At 37.5% G+C, this 18,253-nt stretch overlaps 2 protein-coding genes across 6 annotated transcripts; one reads left to right on the top strand and one right to left on the bottom strand.

Annotated features, from left to right (window-relative positions):
- The first annotated feature begins 473 nt into the window (after positions 1 to 473).
- On the top strand, positions 474 to 12,535 carry LOC126582953 (phosphatidylinositol-3-phosphatase myotubularin-1-like). Of its 4 annotated transcripts, XM_050247239.1 has the most exons (19): positions 474 to 752; positions 889 to 981; positions 1,219 to 1,293; positions 2,093 to 2,164; positions 3,058 to 3,127; positions 3,877 to 3,926; positions 4,704 to 4,993; positions 5,114 to 5,187; positions 5,266 to 5,329; positions 5,562 to 5,627; positions 5,883 to 5,982; positions 6,085 to 6,198; positions 6,948 to 7,117; positions 7,242 to 7,326; positions 8,299 to 8,502; positions 9,860 to 9,919; positions 10,081 to 10,145; positions 10,313 to 10,592; positions 11,348 to 12,535. In XM_050247239.1, the coding sequence occupies exons 1-19, from the start codon at positions 642 to 644 to the stop codon at positions 11,864 to 11,866; spliced, it is 2,562 nt and encodes an 853-aa protein (XP_050103196.1). In that variant the 5' UTR covers positions 474 to 641; the 3' UTR covers positions 11,867 to 12,535. The 4 variants fall into 4 exon arrangements, with proteins under 4 accessions (XP_050103196.1, XP_050103201.1, XP_050103211.1 ...); XM_050247244.1 differs by lacking the exon at positions 4,704 to 4,993 and having other exon boundaries at positions 3,877 to 3,922; XM_050247254.1 differs by lacking the exons at positions 474 to 752; positions 889 to 981; positions 1,219 to 1,293; positions 2,093 to 2,164 and having other exon boundaries at positions 3,058 to 3,120.
- Positions 12,536 to 13,990: 1,455 nt separating this feature from the next.
- On the bottom strand, positions 13,991 to 17,773 carry LOC126582995 (uridylate kinase PUMPKIN, chloroplastic-like). 2 transcript variants are annotated; one of them, XM_050247289.1, is made up of 8 exons: positions 16,843 to 17,773; positions 16,314 to 16,446; positions 16,169 to 16,222; positions 15,968 to 16,059; positions 15,175 to 15,434; positions 14,837 to 15,007; positions 14,301 to 14,752; positions 13,991 to 14,058 (listed from the first exon to the last, which is right to left on the bottom strand). In XM_050247289.1, the coding sequence occupies exons 1-7, from the start codon at positions 17,532 to 17,534 to the stop codon at positions 14,655 to 14,657; spliced, it is 1,500 nt and encodes a 499-aa protein (XP_050103246.1). In that variant the 5' UTR covers positions 17,535 to 17,773; the 3' UTR covers positions 13,991 to 14,058; positions 14,301 to 14,654. The 2 variants fall into 2 exon arrangements, with proteins under 2 accessions (XP_050103246.1, XP_050103254.1); XM_050247297.1 differs by having other exon boundaries at positions 15,199 to 15,434; positions 16,843 to 17,769.
- Between the last annotated feature and the right edge of the window lie 480 nt (positions 17,774 to 18,253).

Raw genomic sequence — 18,253 nt, 5'->3', positions numbered from 1 at the left:
CCTAGGAGAGTACCTGTGGTGTTTACCATATTTGTCGAATAGCCTTTAATTTTACATCCCTAGTTATGATTTCACGAGTATTACGTTAGAGTAAGTTTTGTTGCAAACTTTTGTTGATTCGCAACTTGTATTGCAAACTTTATCTATAAGAAAGACTTGCATGATACAAAATGCTGTCATTATCAAAATTTAGCAGTTCGATGAAAGTTGCTCTCCTACCAGTACTTCTCTCACCTAAAAATATCCATTGCTGTTGAATGATAATGTTTTCAAGGCCTTCATTTGCTCCCCTCATATGCTTTGTTACTTTTTTTGGGCTCTACCGTTTTAGTAAAATTAAAATTCATTTACCAACCCAAAAGGAGAGAGTTTGTGAAGGGGTGGTCCGTACACGCAAATAATAATAAAATAATAATTTTAATAAAATAGATCGCGTGCGAACCGCTACTTCTTTGAAAGGCAGGTAAAGCCCTCTCCCTTCCCTCCCTCCCTCCCTCCCTCCCTCCGCCGATTCATTCACCACCAACAACAAACAACCAATAAAACGACGAGAAACCTCACGTCTCTCTCTCTCTCTCTCTCTCTCTCTCTCTCTCTTCCATTATCTTGTCGAAAGTCGGACAAACGGCGTCCTTCGCGGCATGGCAGCACCGAAGCACCGTTCAGGTCGATCAACGCCCCTCAGGGACTCTTCCGAGTCCGAGAAGATGGAGGCCACTGGCCTCTGGGACGCCCTCGACTGGACCATTGAGGTCCTCTTCTCTCTCCACTTCTAGGGTTCTTTCCCCATGATTTTTCTATTTTTATTCAAATTTTGTTCCTCCTTCACTTTGAATTTTGTTCGTAATCTTCAATTCCCACATTTTGTTTTCTAATTTTGTTTTGCAGCCTGTTTCGCGGTCGGTTTCGCGGTCCGTTTCTCAGTCCGTTTCGCATGTAAAATTGGAGTGCTTGCTTGAAGCCGAGCAAGTCCAAGTTGAGGTACATTGGATTATTGAATAATAAGCTGAAATAGTGAATTTTCTTATACTAATAGTTTAATTACAATGTAATTCTTTTCTTCTTGTATTTCCGAATTCTCGATTAATTATGTATAGCTGTGGAGGATTTCTTTGTAATTAATTACAAGTACGAACCAAGATGGATGTAATTTGGTGTTTTCTTTATTAATTAATGGGATGCCGGGGAAGTTTTCTGATATTCGAAATTTACTTTTAGGGGTATGGAGTTGTTCTTGTTAATACGGATGAGGCAGGGACCTTGATAGTGACCAATTTTCGTCTTCTATTCCTGGTAAGTGGTTCATGTGATATGTGAGGATGTGCTATTTTCAAGTGCATTTCATTCTGAAGTTTCGTTCTGTTTGTTTAATGCATGCCCCGAGTGAAATTCATGTTTGAAGAGGAGTAATTTTGGTAACAATGAAGTTCATGTTAGTAATGTGGCAATCTAGAGTGAGTTATGTTAGAAGAGTGAGTTTGAAACAGATGAGATTGGGGGAGCAGAAATTAGATATGTGCGTGCAGATGCTGTTATATTTAAGGTCTGGAATTTACCCCTTGGGCTGATCACCTGAGTGAGTATCTGTGCAATTGGTCCATATGATGAGAAGGAAGAAGGTGATGGAAAAATTGAAAAACAAAAAAAGGGAGAGAGAAACCTTCAAGATTTATTAATAAAAGGATAAAGAAAAAGTCTTGCAGTAGACATTGCATTTTTAGGTTTTGTACTTGTTTCTGTTACTAAGAGGTCGCACTTGGTGTGATGGCAAGTGCCTTCGCCCATGAGCGGTAGGTCTCGGGTTCGAGACTTGGGAGCAGCCTCTCCATAAATGGGGGTAAGGCTAGCCGACATTCACCTCTCCCAGACCCTGCGTAAAGCGGGAGCCTTGTGCACTGGGTATGACCTGTACTTGTTTCGTTACTGCTAGTGAAATTGTTAGCGCATAAGTTGTTTGCAGTTTTGAGGAATGTAAAAGATATAGTACATAAATATATATAATCGTCTGCAATATAATGATGTTGTTGGTGTATGTGTGTGTTCCCATGTAGACCCAAAATAGCTAATTTGATATTCTTACCTTTGTTTTTAGAGTGAGGGAACAAGGAATGTTATTGCGCTTGGCACGATACCTTTGACAACAATTGAGAAGTTCACCAAAATTGTAAGTTCTAATCTCCATATATACATTTTTATTGTAGACAAACAAGTCTTGTGATAAACTTTTCTGTGGTGCTCCAATCTCCAAGACATTTGTATCTATAACCTTTCTAAGAGTCTTGCATCTTTGAAAGATTTAGAGATGAAATTAATTGAGGAAAGCTTATGAGATGCCTGGTCACATATTTTTAACTGTGAGTAGTTTTAATATTTTTTTATTAAAAAGAATCGTGGGCATGTTTACTTACATGGAAAATCTTTCCGGGTCTTGACTTTCTTGCATTTACTAAAACATGGGTATTGGAATTATTCTAATTTCTGACTTCCCTGTGTTTACTAACTCATATGGAATAAAAAAAAAAGTGTGGGTTCCTCATTAAAATCTGTTATCAAATATCAGAAAAATCAGGAATAATATTAACTAGAGGGACTAGTCAATCCCGTACACATTCCTTCTTTCCCTTCTTCAATTCATGACTTACCCCATTCCAAGTAAGTACACATGCCATGTGTCAATATGAAATATTTGATTACATTTTAAATATCAAAGCTCTCCCCATCCAAGTCCTTTCCAACTCCATCAGGTGTTGTCCTTCATGATTTCCCAATTCTTTGTTCCACTTCTCTGGTGATCTACCACCAATACGCCAGTGATCTGCCTATTTTGACATTCTTTTGCACCATCTATCTCTGCACTCCTTGTCACATTTTTGTTTTGAGAGAATAAATTCACGTCTTGCCGTATTTTGTGAGATGACAGAGCTTTAAGAAAGTTCATGCATGTCTGGTAGTGACCAGAATCTGTCAATTATTTATTTTTCAATATCGTTTTCACCAGTAGTGTATCTCTTTGGGATGTGGACATAGCCAGTTCATTGTATTTCTTTGACTTTGTAGGTCGTAAAGAATCAGTCAACCCCTCGTCAATCTGAAAAGAGTCCATCAAGACGACTTCTTCAGGTCATTGGTACGATTTAATATGAAGTACTTATGTAAATTTTTATGAATTCTTTTGTTGTTTAATTGGTTATCATGTGAGATTCAGTATCATTTGAAGATTGTGTTATGAAAAGAGGTGTGGTTTCTATGTTAGATGTGTTTGTTAAACAATATAGAAATCCTCAAGACTACTATAGTATTGGTGTTCGTTGCAATGACATGGTTATTTGGCTCACTGCCTCTAAATTTTGTTGGTTTTATACAGGCCAAAGTTCTCCCCCTGGTCTGCTTTGATTTTCTCAAACAGTTCTTATTCACATTCCCACATATGGTCATCTTGACAGAAGGGATTATGTTAGTTAATTATGACTCTTCATTAATTGATTTTTGGGAGATTAAGATGTTTTATTTAATAAGGCTAAGGTGTGTAGTTGTCTATACTTTGTGCAAGAAAAATTCTCTTTTTAATTTCATAGTTGCTACTGGAGTGGTGGGTCCATGAGCGGTAGGTCTCGGGTTCGAGCCTTGGGAGCAGCCTCTCCATAAATGGGGGTAAGGCTAGCCGACATTCACCTCTCCCAGACCCTGCGTAAAGCGGGAGTCTTGTGCACTGGGTACGACCTTTTTTTACTGGAGTGGTGGGTCCAAGTATGTCTAGTTGCTCATGGCATCCTTTGCGTTGATACTCATATATTTCAGTAAATATAGTTTGTTAGTCCAGTGATAGGTCTTATGGGCTTGAAAGAACTAATAGTTTTATGCATTTATACTTTGCAGGTAAAGACATGAGGACCATTGTCTTTGGGTTTCGTCCTAAAACAAGGCAGGTAAATTATTTGTGTGAATACTTCTTGATACTTTTGGATTGTGGTCCATTCCAGTCTATATCTGTTAAAGGTTTTGTATCTTTTATATCTATGGTTTTGCAAATGTTGTGACAAAACTGAACATCACTCTCAAAAACTAATTTCATCAATTTAAGACAACCTTTTTCTTTTTTACGTCAAATCGCACTTCATAATATCCCTTGACTGCTCTTCATTAGATTGAATGTTTAACTGATAGTAGTCGTCATAAATAAAGAACACTTGCAGTTTATTATAGCTGAAACTACGTTTAACATATCAGTTGAAAGTGAATACTGATGGTCGGTATGGGGGGGATGGACTGTCCTTTGCATGTCATGAAAAGTGAGGCTTTAGCTTCAACTTTTCAAAAAATGTCAGAATTTGAGTTATATGTTGGGCAGTCTCACCCATATTGTGATGGAAATAAATGCAGCTAAAGCTGCAACCAGTAACAGCTGAAGCCAAATTGGTTACTGCTATTGGCAGCGTCACAGGCAGGGCAGCACTTCTGGACATCTGGACCACATGTGTAGAAAAAAAAAGTATTATCTGTAGAGTACATAAACAATTAAACTTGAGAGATTAAGTGATTTATGTACTTGCCTGTCTTGTGTCTGTACTTTATGCCCATAACCTTGAAAGAATCTTACTGGTGTGTAAAGGTTTTCAATATCATGGTAAACTGTTAGTTGCTTATTGCATTTGAAGTTGTGAACAGTTGTCTAACATGGGTATTTAAAAACAAAAAACTAGCAGAGACGTGCAATATTTGATGCATTAGTAAGGTGTACAAAGCCAGCAAATCTGTGGGATCTTTATGCTTTTGTGTCTGGACCATCCAAATTTGGTAACACCAGCCCAAAGGTGCGGTTACTAAATGAGTATCTTCGGCTTCTTGGAAAAGGGTTCCCACAACCATCGATGGATATGATTGAAGATGGTTCATTCACATTTTCTAATGATTTGTGGAGAATAAGTAGTATAAATTCCAGCTATATAATGTGCCAGAGTTATCCATTTGCCTTGATAGTTCCAAAATCCATAACGTAAGAGTTTAAGATCCATCATTTCATACTTCTGTCCCAAGTTTTTCCAGGTTTAATGAGGCTTACTTCATTCCTTGGAACTACACAACTAATAATTTTTTTCATGGTTGCCGATGCTAGTGATGAAGAAGTACTCCAAGCTTCCAACTTCCGAGCAAGAGGTCGCTTGCCTGTAGTTACATGGTGTGATTCAAGTATGCAAAAAGTCCTTTTGTAGCTCTGTTTGTTGTATTATTCATCCCTTTTGTCCTTATGTTCTTGACAACTTACAGAAACTGGAGCAGTTCTTGCACGGTCATCCCAACCCTTAGTTGGTCTCATGAGGAATATGAGGAGGTAATATTATCTATCTTTTGAAAATGAAATCTACTATCACCTTTTGCACGCACATAAAGTAGATATGGTTGACATCTGTCAATAGGACAACCCGGTAAAGGAATGATATCATACATATATAGTTTACTTTTAATTCTTGGAATTTAGAGCACCTATATACTATCCTATATTGTGCATGATTTTTATGAAATTGGTGTTGATCGCATATTCGCATGCATTAACTTGTCTGCAGCAACACAGATGAAAAGATTGTTGCTGCACTTTGCACTAAGCTTGCTGGTACAAGAGGTAAACCGAGGTAAGTGATAATTTTTCTTCAACTTGTTGCTTCGAACTTTTTTCCGTGTTACTTTTTCACGTTCAGTTATTCTTGTTGCATCTACTTATTAACGACGTTTATTGCTAATGGGTCAATGTTGCAAAGCAACAAACATTAATGTGTTTTAATAATAATAACAAAAAAGAGCACGTTCTCTTTTATGTTGTATCATTTCAGAACGTTTATTATATCTTGTGATAAGTAAAAATGTTTGGTTTTTCCTCTATCTTCCAGGAAATTATATATAGCTGATGCAAGACCTCGAAAGAATGCTTTAGCTAATGGTGCTATGGGAGGTGGCTCTGAGTCATCTTCAAATTATCTTCAATCTGAGGTATCTCTAAGGTTTGGATTTTTTTATTTATGCATCTGTGGGTGTGTAATATCAAAAATTATATAACATACTATTTATTTTTTTGGGGTGTATGTGTATCAGATAGTTTTCTTTGGGATAGACAACATACATGCGATGAGAGAGAGCTTTGCCCGACTCAGAGACTACTTAGACACTCATGGTGCAGCTTCTTCGGATGGAATGTCATCTTTCTTGGTTAGTTTTGATATCTTATGAATATCTGGGCTTTTTATTTGTGTTAACTTGTGGTTCTCTAAGTTTTTATATTCTGATAGCATAGCTATGAAGTATGTTGTATTTGTGGATCAAAGCTACTCTTTTTTTGGTCAAAGATCAAAGTTACTTGTATTGATGGGTAGAGTAAGGATTCCAGAGCTGACCTCATATCAGGTCTGCATGTAAAACTTTATTTAATTATGGTTTTTAAACTCTGCAACAAGTATGGTTGATACCAAATGGGAGTTATTTATATATAAAAGAAGGCGTCAATTCAAAAAGTAGATGGATTATATCTGAAAGTGAAATGGAAGTACTTTTGGAGAACTCAGAGGTTGTGGACCTGTGGCCCCATGTGTCTCAAAGTGTCTTTTCCAACGGGTCCTGAGGCTTGCTAAGAAACAGAGAATGTGAATATTTTTCTTTTTGAGAGGAAACCAACGGGTCCTGAGGCTTGCTAAGAAACAGAGAATGTGAATATTTTTCTTTTTGAGAGGAAAAAAAATTATTAGATAAAATTTATAGTGGTGAAAGTATTTACAATGAAAAGAATAGAGGGATAGAGTAAGGAAAGATCAAGTTTGTTATGGCCTTTTTCTCGATCAATAAATAAAAAAAATGTTATTTAATGTGGGAGATAATTTATGTTTTATATTGACAGACCCTGTGTAAAGCGGGAGCCTTGTGCACTGGGTACGACCTTTTTTTTTACTTGTTAATATTGACAGAGAAATGGTGGATGGACGTGGGGTGGAGGCAACCTTAGCAGTATGTCTGCTTCAGTGTCAACTTTGGGGGACAGTGGTTGGTTAATACATGTTCAAAGTGTCTTGGCTGGTTCTGCTTGGATTGCTGCTCGTGTTGCTTTGGAGTCGGCATCAGTGCTTGTACATTGTAGGTAAGGTCTATTATATTTGTACTTCATCAAACTGGCTGTTTCAGATTTTCCATTTTTCTTTTTTCTTTTTTTATCAGTCCATTTTTGGTGTTTTAACATCTAAATTTGCAATTCTTTTGTTTAGTGATGGATGGGACAGGACCACTCAGCTGATTTCACTTGCCAATTTGTTGCTTGATCCATACTATCGTACTTTAACTGGGTTTCAGGTATCTGCTGGACATACTTGGAAAGATACCCTGTTTTGTGATGCTAGTTTTTCTTCGATTTCATGGGTATATGCATTATTTTGGAAAAATAAGGAAAAACCAGTAAGAGGAACACATTTATGTTAAAAGGAGTGTATTTCTTTTTCTGTTCTGGGCCTTCTGGTGGTAGTCCTTCTGCACTTTTGACGCTGGAGTGTCAATTGCACTGCAGGCATGAACAGCTGCTTATTTTTATTTTATCAACAAATGGTTTTGTATTTAGTGAGGTTTAGGGGGATTTAGAGTGGTACATTAAAGTGTAAATTCTAAGTCGAATCATTAACTGTTTTTTAGAGCTAATTACAAAATACACCCCTGAGGTTTGGGGTCACTTCAAAAATGGACACAGCCTTTCCATTTTTTTAACACTACTACCTAAAGTATTAAAACACTTGTGTCTAATTGTTTAGGCCTCTGTTAACTCTTTACGTAATAGGTGGGGGTCCCATTTGTAGAAGGCAATCAGACCACACCCAGACATTTTTTTCTCACCTGATTTCGGTCAGACACAAGTATGACTTGAAGTGTTTTAGTTTTAATACTTCATCTAGTAATGTTACAAAATTGGAATGCTGTGTTCCATTTTTAAGTTCCCCAAAACCTCGGGTGTCTTTTGTAAGTAGTTATTTAAAAAAAATGATAGTGTTAAAGGCAAACAAATTCTGTTTTGGGGACAACATACAGTGTATATTTATCTGGTTGACTTTATTGCAAAAAGACCCTTTTTTTTTCCTTTTTTTTCTTCTACCAATACTAGAGTTGCCATATTATGGAATTGGTGCATATCTTGGAAGTCAATTTCTTCCAGGGTTGAATTGTAAAAAATTTAGTTTAAACATGTGGTTGTTGACGGTTGTCTGTCTTTTGACTCACAATTTTCCTTTTTGATTTTGAAGTGACTATAAAATATTTTAATTATTTGCTTTGATGCAGGCACTCATTGAGAAAGATTGGCTAGCATTTGGTCACCCATTTGCAGATCGAGTTGGCATGCCAGCAGGAAGTGGCAACATGCCTTCTGAATTAACAAGGCAGTACTCTGCTCCGAATCTCCAATCATCACCCAGTCGCCAGTCAGCGTCTCAAGTGCCTTCTCATTCACAGAATTCAAATAACTATTCTCCCATATTTCTGCAGGTGCGCCTTGTTATATTGGTACATAATTAGTGCATTAAAATTCAACTCCCTATTCTTATACTTCTAAACCAAAAAAGAACCCATTCATCATATTAACAAATATCAATCGATTCACACAAATGGAACACAATAAAATCAAGGATTCGTGTTCAAGTTTCATACAGGCTTTCTTCTTCTTTGTTGTCCTTGTGGTGTACTAAAATTTTCTCATGTGATTTACTTCTACTATCAATTTAGTTAAATGTTCAATTTTCATCATTTTGTGTAACTTGGCAACAACATGTGTCATGTATATGGGCATTTTAGTATTTTTGTGTCCAATCCCAAAGTCATCTGGAATCACTATGATTTCACTCAAGTAAACCTGAAAAATCTTTGTTTCAAGTCTCTAATGCACCACAAAAGTTGTTTCATATACCAACTTATAAGTGAGATTGGATAGAGGAAGATAATGCTCTTGAACATGAAGCCCACGTGGACACCAAGTTATATGAATTGAAGAAAATTGAACACTTGACCAAAGTTGGTTTCTTAAATATATCATAACGGAAAAATTGACAAAACTTGAACCATGGCAAAGTAACAATTACCATAAACCACAAGGATCATTTGTGACTTTTGGCCTTTTCAAAAAAGGAAAACTAATGAAAAGGGCTTGAAAACTTTGAGTTTTAATGATAAGGACAAAATAAAGGGTAAAGTGAATAGTACCAGGATTGACTTTTTAGTGTAAAAATGTGGTTTTTCGTTAAAGTGAACAGTACCGGATGCTTTTCGTTAAAGTTCCCTTTCAAAAATAGCCAATCTGACCCCTCTTTAAAAGGAAGTTGCAAAACACCCCAATCATATCCTTGACCGTATCCACCTCGTGTCCTCAACATCCGTATTCAACAGATAGTCGATTTTACGTAATCAAGGGGTATCCAAGTCTGATACTCCCACTAACCCCAAAAAAACAGAGTACCCATGCAACATTGGTTACAATAGAGTACAGCCCGTGCAATATGTTTTTGAGGTTCCTAGTTAGAAATTCATCGTTTATTTGTTATTTCATGTTGTCTTGTGGGTAAATAGGAGAAGCCAAGCTTATTAATTGAGAGATGTAAGAGTTACTGTCAATAAGCAATCAAGTATTACCAAAATTGTAAAATGTTACTACTTCTCTGTTGAATTTCAGCAGCGGTTCACTCTCAGTCAACTTCCATTTTTCTGTCAAGTTTGTCCTTTCCACTTGAAACAACGCCAAGTGCTTAATTTTGAGGAATGGTCTGAGATTGCGAACATGTTGCACCTGAACTTTTTTTTTTCTTTCTTTTCTCTGCTGTATAGTCACTAATCTTATGCTTTTCTGATGCAGTGGGTTGATTGTGTTTCACAATTACTGCGGATGTATCCTTTTGCTTTTGAGTTTTCTTCGGTATGCATCCTTCTTTCATAAGAGCACTCATTTTTCTTTTGCGGATGAAACTGTTCACGAATGCAGTTGAATGTGTCATGGAACAACTTTATCTGTTTTTTAATGTTCCTTTGTGGTCAGGGAACAATATCTCATTAAAGTTTCTACTATTTTTTTACAAGGCATTTCTGGTTGATCTATTGGACTGTGTTCTATCGTGTCGCTTTGGAAACTTCTTCTGTAATAGGTAAGAAGTTTGAAATATAGCATGTTTTGCATCTCTTCTCGAAAAACAGGTTGACCGTGCAAAATTGTGCTCGGTTTATTTGATAGAATAGTTGACCCAGAGACTTCTGACGCAAACTATTATTCAAGTACTAAAAGTACTTTTTCCCGATTGCTTATGTATTTCAGTGAAAGAGAGAGGCAGCTATGTGGTGTACCTGAAGCTTGTGGATGCATGTGGGCATATTTGGCTGATTTACGTGCTTCGCAGGGAAGTTCTCATGTGCACTATAACTACTTTTATGATCCATTAAAACATGATGGTCCACTGTTACCTCCAGCAGCAGCTTTAGCACCAACTCTCTGGCCTCAATTCCATCTTCGTTGGGCTTGTCCCTCAGAGGCTCAAACTGGAGGGATTGAAGCTCAATTTAGGCAAATGGATGTTAAATTCTCTGAACTACAAAAGGTAATAATTCTTCTGGTACTGGCTTCTAAAATCTTTCCTCTAAATTCCCTTCTCTAGTCTTATTCTAAGAGAGGGAGCGTTCTTGATCGTAGTGTAGGGCTTGCAATTGTGCCATGTTGTATCCGGCCTATTTAATAATTACGTCGTGTTTAGGTTGCCCCATTTTTTTGGGTAATAGAAATTCAAGAATAAGGCCCTCTTTGGTCTCTAGGAAAACTGAAAAACCAACAGATCAAGATTCTAGCTAAACTACAGCAAGAATGCATACAAACTGGATTTGGAAATGAAAACAAAAACAATTTGAAATTTGAAATATTTGTGGTTAAATCTTTTATTCATACTCTCTGTCAGTTGCTATTGATCATCATGGCAGCCAAAACTTTTTACCGTAGATTGTTATTTGTGAAATTGAGCCCAAGTGGCTTTTCAGCGTATTCGCCTTCTTCATGTCAATATGACATGATTATTTTATTGCTTGTATTGTAGGTCAATTATTTGGTAAATCAACCTGAATATAATGTGTACTTGTGTCTAGCAAGTCAATGATGTTGATCTAAACATTTTAAAGGCCAACGAGGGATTGGTATAGTTGATAAATTTTTGTTTATTGACAAGCCTAATATGTTTGTGGAAGATGGTGGTTTATGTTTCGTACGTCTCTGATCGTTTGTTTCCCAAAACTTAAATGGCATGTTACCTTTTGCTTATGCGACTTGAATAATAACATTTTACATTGGCTCTAAAACTCCTTGCAGGAAAAAGAAATGGCAGAAAGGAACGCTAAAGAAATTGCCACCATGATGGAATCATTAGCCGCAGAACTGCAAAATGAGAAGCAAGTTAGCAGCTCAGTTAAGCAGATGGCCTCGAGGGCAACCAAGGAAAGTGAGGCCATAAAGCGAGCTGTACAATCACTGGGATGCAAGGTCCACTTTTCAAACAGCGGAGATTGCGCCATCGACATCGAGAGCAGCCAAATTGAACCTTCGCAGAAGTCAACTTACTATTTAAAAAGAGAAGCGGATGGCACCGTGCAGCGCGATGAGAAATCAGACCTCTCTGTTTCGATCACAGTTATGGCAGATGATGATGCTTCCAGCAACCCAGTCGGCCGAGTATGTGAAACGTTATGCCCGTTACGCATGCGAGATGGGGGCTGCCGGTGGCCAGAAGCTGGTTGTGCTCAGTTGGGTAGCCAATTTCTCGGACTAAAGGCTAACTACGAGGATTTTGATAAACTTTCTATTTATGATAGCTATTTCCAGCCAAAATAATCGTATCTAAATTTGGAGCATGTGAGATTATATTCATACACCCCAAATTACTTCTTCTACACCCTTTTAATTTTTTAATATTTTTCTATCAATTGTTAGTGGTGTGTAGAAAATATTAAAAAATTAAAAAGGTGTGGGAGAAGTAATTTGGGGTGTGAATATAATCTCTCTTGGAGCATTCTTGGAGGTATCGGACCAACCTCACTACTCCCGCAACGTTGGAAATTCCCATATAGAGTTCAAAGTTTATTTTAGGATAGTTCCAAGATTTTTGGTAGGATGCCCTAAAGCGAAAAAGAGAGGAACGACGAAGGATGGACCAAAAATATGAATATGGGTCTCAAGATCTATTGTACAGAGGATGTAGAGTTAGCTGAGGAGTGGGACCCTTTAATGGGTTTGTCATAATAATGTGGTTCAATTTTGTCTTTGATGAGAATCGAACCTAAGGTCTCTTGCTTACAAGTGGAGAGGAACACCACTACACTAAGTGGCTCATTACATTTTTGGTTGTTGCTTGTACGGTTAATTGTAAAGGCGGCAATTTTATCTCCTAAATGAGGTTAGTTTTCAAAGGAGGCAATTTTATCTCCTAAATGAGGTTAGTTTTTGAGCCGATTTATGTATACCAGGACTCCGGATGCAATAAAATTTTGCTTTTAGTGAAAATCCAGACCGACTTAAATGATTTTGTAATTGTTTGAATTGAGCCCCTTTTATTTGCCAAATATTCATGCCTGTGTGAATTGTAAATGCGGTGTACGGGTGCCATGTCGATCGATCGTGTGCGAAAGTAGCGATTTACCGAACCGGTAACGCCCAAAATCGCGATTACATCGTCGCAGAAGGCATTTTGGTAAGAACCCTGTGCATTTATCTTCTCTTAATTGAGGTACGATCACCTAAACATTCCCAAAGTGAAATAAACCTCCTTGATTTTAGCCCTTTAATCTTCCACCCACTAGCATTATTTTGATTTCACAATCCTAAAACAGAACCCCAACTCATGAACACCCACTACCATCGTTGATGCACGGCCGGTGAGCGTTGCACGTCATCGGTATCTGTAAAACACGAAACTCCACCATTCAATGGGAACTATGAGGCATAAGCGTAACCTAACTCTAATGCAAAACTCAACACCCATCCACTGATATTTACTCGAACTTTCAGCTCTGGTGTACCAAACAAAAATGAAACAGCACCATACAAAAAAACGTAAACTCACGTGATGAATAGGGATGGGCAACGGTTATGACGGGCAGGTAACCGCGATTATTTACCCATAACCATGTATGCTCATACCCGCATAACTGTTTAGCCATTGGGTAATTGCCTAAACGGTTATACCCATACCCATAATCGTTTATAAATGGTTAACCATACTCATAACTGCATATCTATTTAACCGTAACTGTTTAATACATGTTTACCCATTTACTCTTTTTAACCCATTTATCTTTTTTTTTTTACCATTACCCCTTTTTCATCTATCTACATGTTTTTTAACAACTTGAAAATTAAAAAAAAATAATAATAATTTTTTTTTTGACAATTAAACACCGTTATAAGTACATTCATCATACATTTCCGTATTTTAATTTTTTAAGTCCTTATACCATTCCAATAATTGAAATAATAGTTTACGGACGATATTTTTAACTGTTACCAATGAAGGTAAATATAATATTTGCTAAGTATTATTGAGTTACAAAAATTGTTTAGAAGACATTTCTGTCAAAGCATTTCTGTCAATTTCACGATTACCCGCAAGGAATTTAAATTAATTTGATGCATTCCATGATGATGAGAATCATCATTCCTGTAGCAGTGTTATTGAGAGAATGACCGATGAATTCCTTGCTAATTTATTGGGTGCTAAGTATTATTGGATTGAGAACATGGTTTGTGTTAGTTTTACATATATAAAATAAATGGGTAAACGGTTATCCGTTTATAACCGCGATTAATACCCATAACCGCCCATTTAAATTTCGCAGGTAAACGGTTATGGTATAACCGTTTATTTATCTAAACGGTTACCCATAACCATAACCGTTTAATTTAAATAGACGGGTAACCGTAATTACCCATAACCAATAGGTATTTGCCCATCCCTAGTGATGATTGTCAAGAACTGCTTGAAAACAGGCAATTGCATTTGTAATCCCATTAGTCTTTTTAGAAAGGACCTGACTTCTCTGTCCTCCCAGTTCTCATACACCTCATTCCCTCCTATTTGTGCGATCACGGTTAAACCATGTCAACATTTTATATCACTATTACTTTTTGTCTTATTATCTTTATAAAAAAATCAATATAAAATGTTGACGTGACTTAACCGTGACCGAACAAAATAGGAGGGGATGAGAGTGTATAAGAACTAGGAGGGCAGAGAAGCCGGGTCCTTTTAGAAAAGACTTGCTATTAATACACTGTTTACATTCACAACTAAAGAAATGCTTTACCAGTTACACGCCTGCTTCCTTGTTTTCTTCACAATCGTTCACATCTACATTAAACCGGCCTTACCCCGCTCGCTTCCTTGCTTTCTTACTACATGATTTTGCATTCACAACAAAACCAACAGCCATACCTCACCTGCTTCATCGCTTTCTCCGACATACTCTGAAGTTTCCTGAGAGGAATTACATGTCGATGCAAACACAAGGGGAACCACAGAAACAGGAACTCTGACATACTTATCGGACCATCAAGTGGACAACCATTATTTCGTATTAAATTACACTGTACTTCCCAAACACCGGAAGGAATGGCTCCATATGCATTAAATAATCCTTCCAGTCTGATCAATCAAAGTGCCAACTTGTTCTCCACATAGAGCTCTTGAAATATTTCCAGGTTCCAGCAGATTGAAAATCACAACTACAGAGAAAGCACATTATTTTTAGTCAAATGATGGTTCAACATTTGCTAAAATATGTGCAAATAGGAAAGTATGAGACCAACCCGGAATTCGATTCTCTTCGCAATATGTTAATGCCATGGCATCCATGGAGGTATTACTGCTAGGAACAACCTCCCTATAGCAAATTATATCAACATTAGCACTGTTGTTACCAGGATGAGAGTCATATATGCCATTGAAGTTTGTGCCCTTGACGACTGCCTCTGCATTAACTGACACCAGAAGAAAATAATTATATAATATTATATTAAAAAAAAAAAAATATATATATATATATATATATATATATATATATATTATAGGTTGATAGATGAAATAGAAAAATAAAGGAAAAAAGAGCATAGAGAAAAATAAAATAAGTAGAATACAAAAGAAATACATAGGGGGCAGGGTAGACTCCTACTCTCAGACGCTCGCAAGGCTGCTGCAGTATCAGTTGTGAAAAGATAATTTCCAGTGCCGGCACCAGTACCACCAAATATAACAACTCTTCCTTTCTCAAGATGTCGTATGGCTCGAAGCCTATTATATGGCTCAGAAACCTCTGGGATTGTTAATGATGTTTGAACACGTGCCTGAAGACCCACCTTCTCTAAAGCTGATTGAAGTATTACAGAATTCATGACTGTTGCCATCATACTGATGAGAAATCAACGTTAGAGAAACAGCATGCATTTACCAATTCAGATTTTATAAGTACATTGACTTATTTATTTGTAAAAGAAGTTGAGATATAACTGCAAAGATGGAAGCAAAGAAGGGATTTTATTTTTCTGGACTGAAGTAGACAGAGGATTCAGACTAATAGATATTAGCAACCACTGCAAAACTTCCGCACAGACAGCCTGCATATGTGAAACCTAGCAAACCCAGCAATTTTGCAACCAAGCCTAAAGATCCAGAGGGCCGCTAAACAACATGCTCGAATCAAAAGCGCGACTCCCTTTAAGTACCCCAACCTAATTTTGATTATGTAACATTGTATTTGACTACTGACCAAGTTGACAGAATAAAATTTGGAAATAAAAGTAATAACTAAACAGTTAAGACACCGTCAAAACTAGAAATTTGATGTTTTTGCTTACTGACCATTGGAACATAATGAAGATGATATTCAAGCTTTATAATTGAACAGAAGTAGACCACACAGAGAAAAAAAATTTGGACGTTACCCAATATGGTATGCTGTAGACCTATCCAATCCAGTAGAAGACACCCAAGTCTCTCCACAAAAGACATTACGGCCTCCGACAACGATTGCTACCTTTAGAAAGGATAGAATACAAAACACTACGTTATGACACAAACCAAAAGATTACAAAGTACCGGAAGCAGAACCATTGGTAAAAAAGAAATACAAGTTTAGGAAATACCTCCACTCCAAGGTGGCAAGCTCTTGCCACTTCCTCAGCAATCTGCATTGCTACCTAATTACAGAGAGAAGCAGGTCAGCTCATTTATTCAGCACAAATAATCTAATATTATAAAACTCGGTAGCGTATTAGCTAAAACTCGCACCTTGGGGTCGATACTCTGGCAGTCCCCAGCTAATGCAGCACCACTAATTTTAAGCATCACTCTTCGCCATTTTAGATTTGGCATCGACTTGGCTTTCAGGTTGTTTCCAAAAGCAGCGCTGCCTGGCGTGAATCTGCCAACAGAAATATCTGCCGCTCCATGAAGATGTTTTGTTTGTGAAAAGAAAACCAATAATCATTAACCGAACATACCCGACATGTCATTTTTACCCGTACGAGCAAGAAACCCTATAAAGTAGTTCCACCATCATCTACAACCAGTAACAATACCGAAACATGGAACCAATGCCACTAACTTTATTCCGGCGGGCGCACTTTTTAAAGTCCAATGGCACAAATATATCCGATTCATGACATGAACAGAAGCAAACACTAACTAGAGAATCAAGTTCAACCAGTGTCGTATATTTCACGTTCATGGTTCATCCAAAATTAAAAACCTAACAAAGCAAAGTTTCTTGGATTCAACCAAAAACTTGAACCATATTTATTACTACAATTTACAATACCTCTTCAGCTGCTTAGCCGCATTACCACCGGCTCTGCCCACGCTGCGCTCCTCGTCCGAACCACCGCCACCTTTCGCAGCAACGGAACTCCCTAAAATGACCTCAAGCTTCTTAAACCAATGCCAGTGACTGGCACCCAACCCACTACTATTAATCCTCTGCAGCTCCACCTTGTACCTTTTCTTCAAATTGTCAATCTTATTCTTACACTGCTCTACCGTCTTGTACGCCGACTTATTGGCACCGCCGGTCCCACACCGCTCGCTGAGCATCTCCGCCACCTCTTCCCAGTCCCTCCCCCGCAGGTTTCCCCTGTTCAGCTGGTTGAATTTCTCGGTGTAAGCTTCTAGAAGGCACCCGATGGCAGTGTCGCTCCACTCCTCGCGGTCCTTCCGATAGTCACCTCGCTGCGATGCCGTTTCGGGCCCGCTGGACGACTCGGCTTCGGTGGTGCTGGTGGTAGGGTTAGGGTTAGCGGAGGAAGATTTGAATCTTTTATTGTAGTAAGAGCTCCGTTTAGTGTTGGAGTTTCGGGTCGGGTTCGGACTCCGATCAATGTCGTCCGGGAAGGGTGGAGGGAAGAAATTGCCGTTGTTGGCAGCGGCGGCGGAGTCGATGGTGTCGCCGGGGCGCGTTGGAGCTTGGAGGTGAGAGGAGGCGTCGATCATCGGGAAGTTGTCGGAGGAAGCCATTAGGGTTAGGGTTTGAGATTGATGAGAGAGAAAGAGACGACGGCGTTTGAGGTTAAGTGACGGAACGTTGGAGATGGAAACGGAAGGGTTAACAGGGTTAGGGATTCGGTAACTTGGGATATTGTGGCACTGTCATCAGTCTGTAACGGTTCTCTGACAGAAAAATATAAATCAGTCTGGTAATGGTTCCGTCAGCTCCGCCAAACGTCTGGTTACACTTTTACATTTATTTTGTTGAGAAACGTTAAAAGAAGATTTTTTTTTCAAAAGTGGGACCCTGTAGCTCTTAATGTTTTTGCATCATGTTTATATTGTTGGTACGAAAATTAATATTAAACCATTTTTAAAGAAGAACTCAAATTTTAAATATAAAATTTAAATTTGACAACTTATTTGACATTTTGACATAAAAAACGAGAGGAAGTAATGTTAGAGAGGAGAGTGGAGAATAATTTTTCTTTTAATTTTTAATTTTATTTAATTTTAAATATTTTAAATCAAATAAATTATAATTTTATATATAAGTTTATAATAATTTATATATTTTTTTACAAAAATTAGATGAAAATGCCTTTAATTGGCTAATGAAGATAAAACAAAGATCAAATTGGTCAAATTGAAAACATAGACTAAATTAACCCATTGACTAAAACATTGGGATCATTTTAACATTTAAGCTATTTAATAATTAATTAAAAAAATTGAAGCTGCTGTCAAAT

This window comes from Malus sylvestris, chromosome 2, assembly GCF_916048215.2.
Source record: "Malus sylvestris chromosome 2, drMalSylv7.2, whole genome shotgun sequence".
Taxonomy (NCBI): Eukaryota; Viridiplantae; Streptophyta; class Magnoliopsida; order Rosales; family Rosaceae; genus Malus; species Malus sylvestris.
This window is presented reverse-complemented; position numbering and strand designations above follow the sequence as displayed.

Bases quoted from the DNA above. Each gene is read 5' to 3' on its own strand.
- LOC126582995 (XM_050247289.1), bottom strand. From the start codon at position 17,534: ATGGCTTCCTCCGACAACTTCCCGATGATCGACGCCTCCTCTCACCTC. The intron at 16,060-16,168 runs GTATTTCCTAAA...TCCTTTCTAAAG, and splicing joins CTTGCCACCTTGGAGTGGAG to GTAGCAATCGTTGTCGGAGG. The intron at 15,008-15,174 runs GTATTTCTTTTG...TTCTGGTGTCAG, and splicing joins GAGTCTACCCTGCCCCCTAT to TTAATGCAGAGGCAGTCGTC.
- LOC126582953 (XM_050247239.1), top strand. From the start codon at position 642: ATGGCAGCACCGAAGCACCGTTCAGGTCGATCAACGCCCCTCAGGGAC. The intron at 5,628-5,882 runs GTAAGTGATAAT...TCTATCTTCCAG, and splicing joins GGTACAAGAGGTAAACCGAG to GAAATTATATATAGCTGATG. The intron at 6,199-6,947 runs GTTAGTTTTGAT...TAATATTGACAG, and splicing joins ATGGAATGTCATCTTTCTTG to AGAAATGGTGGATGGACGTG.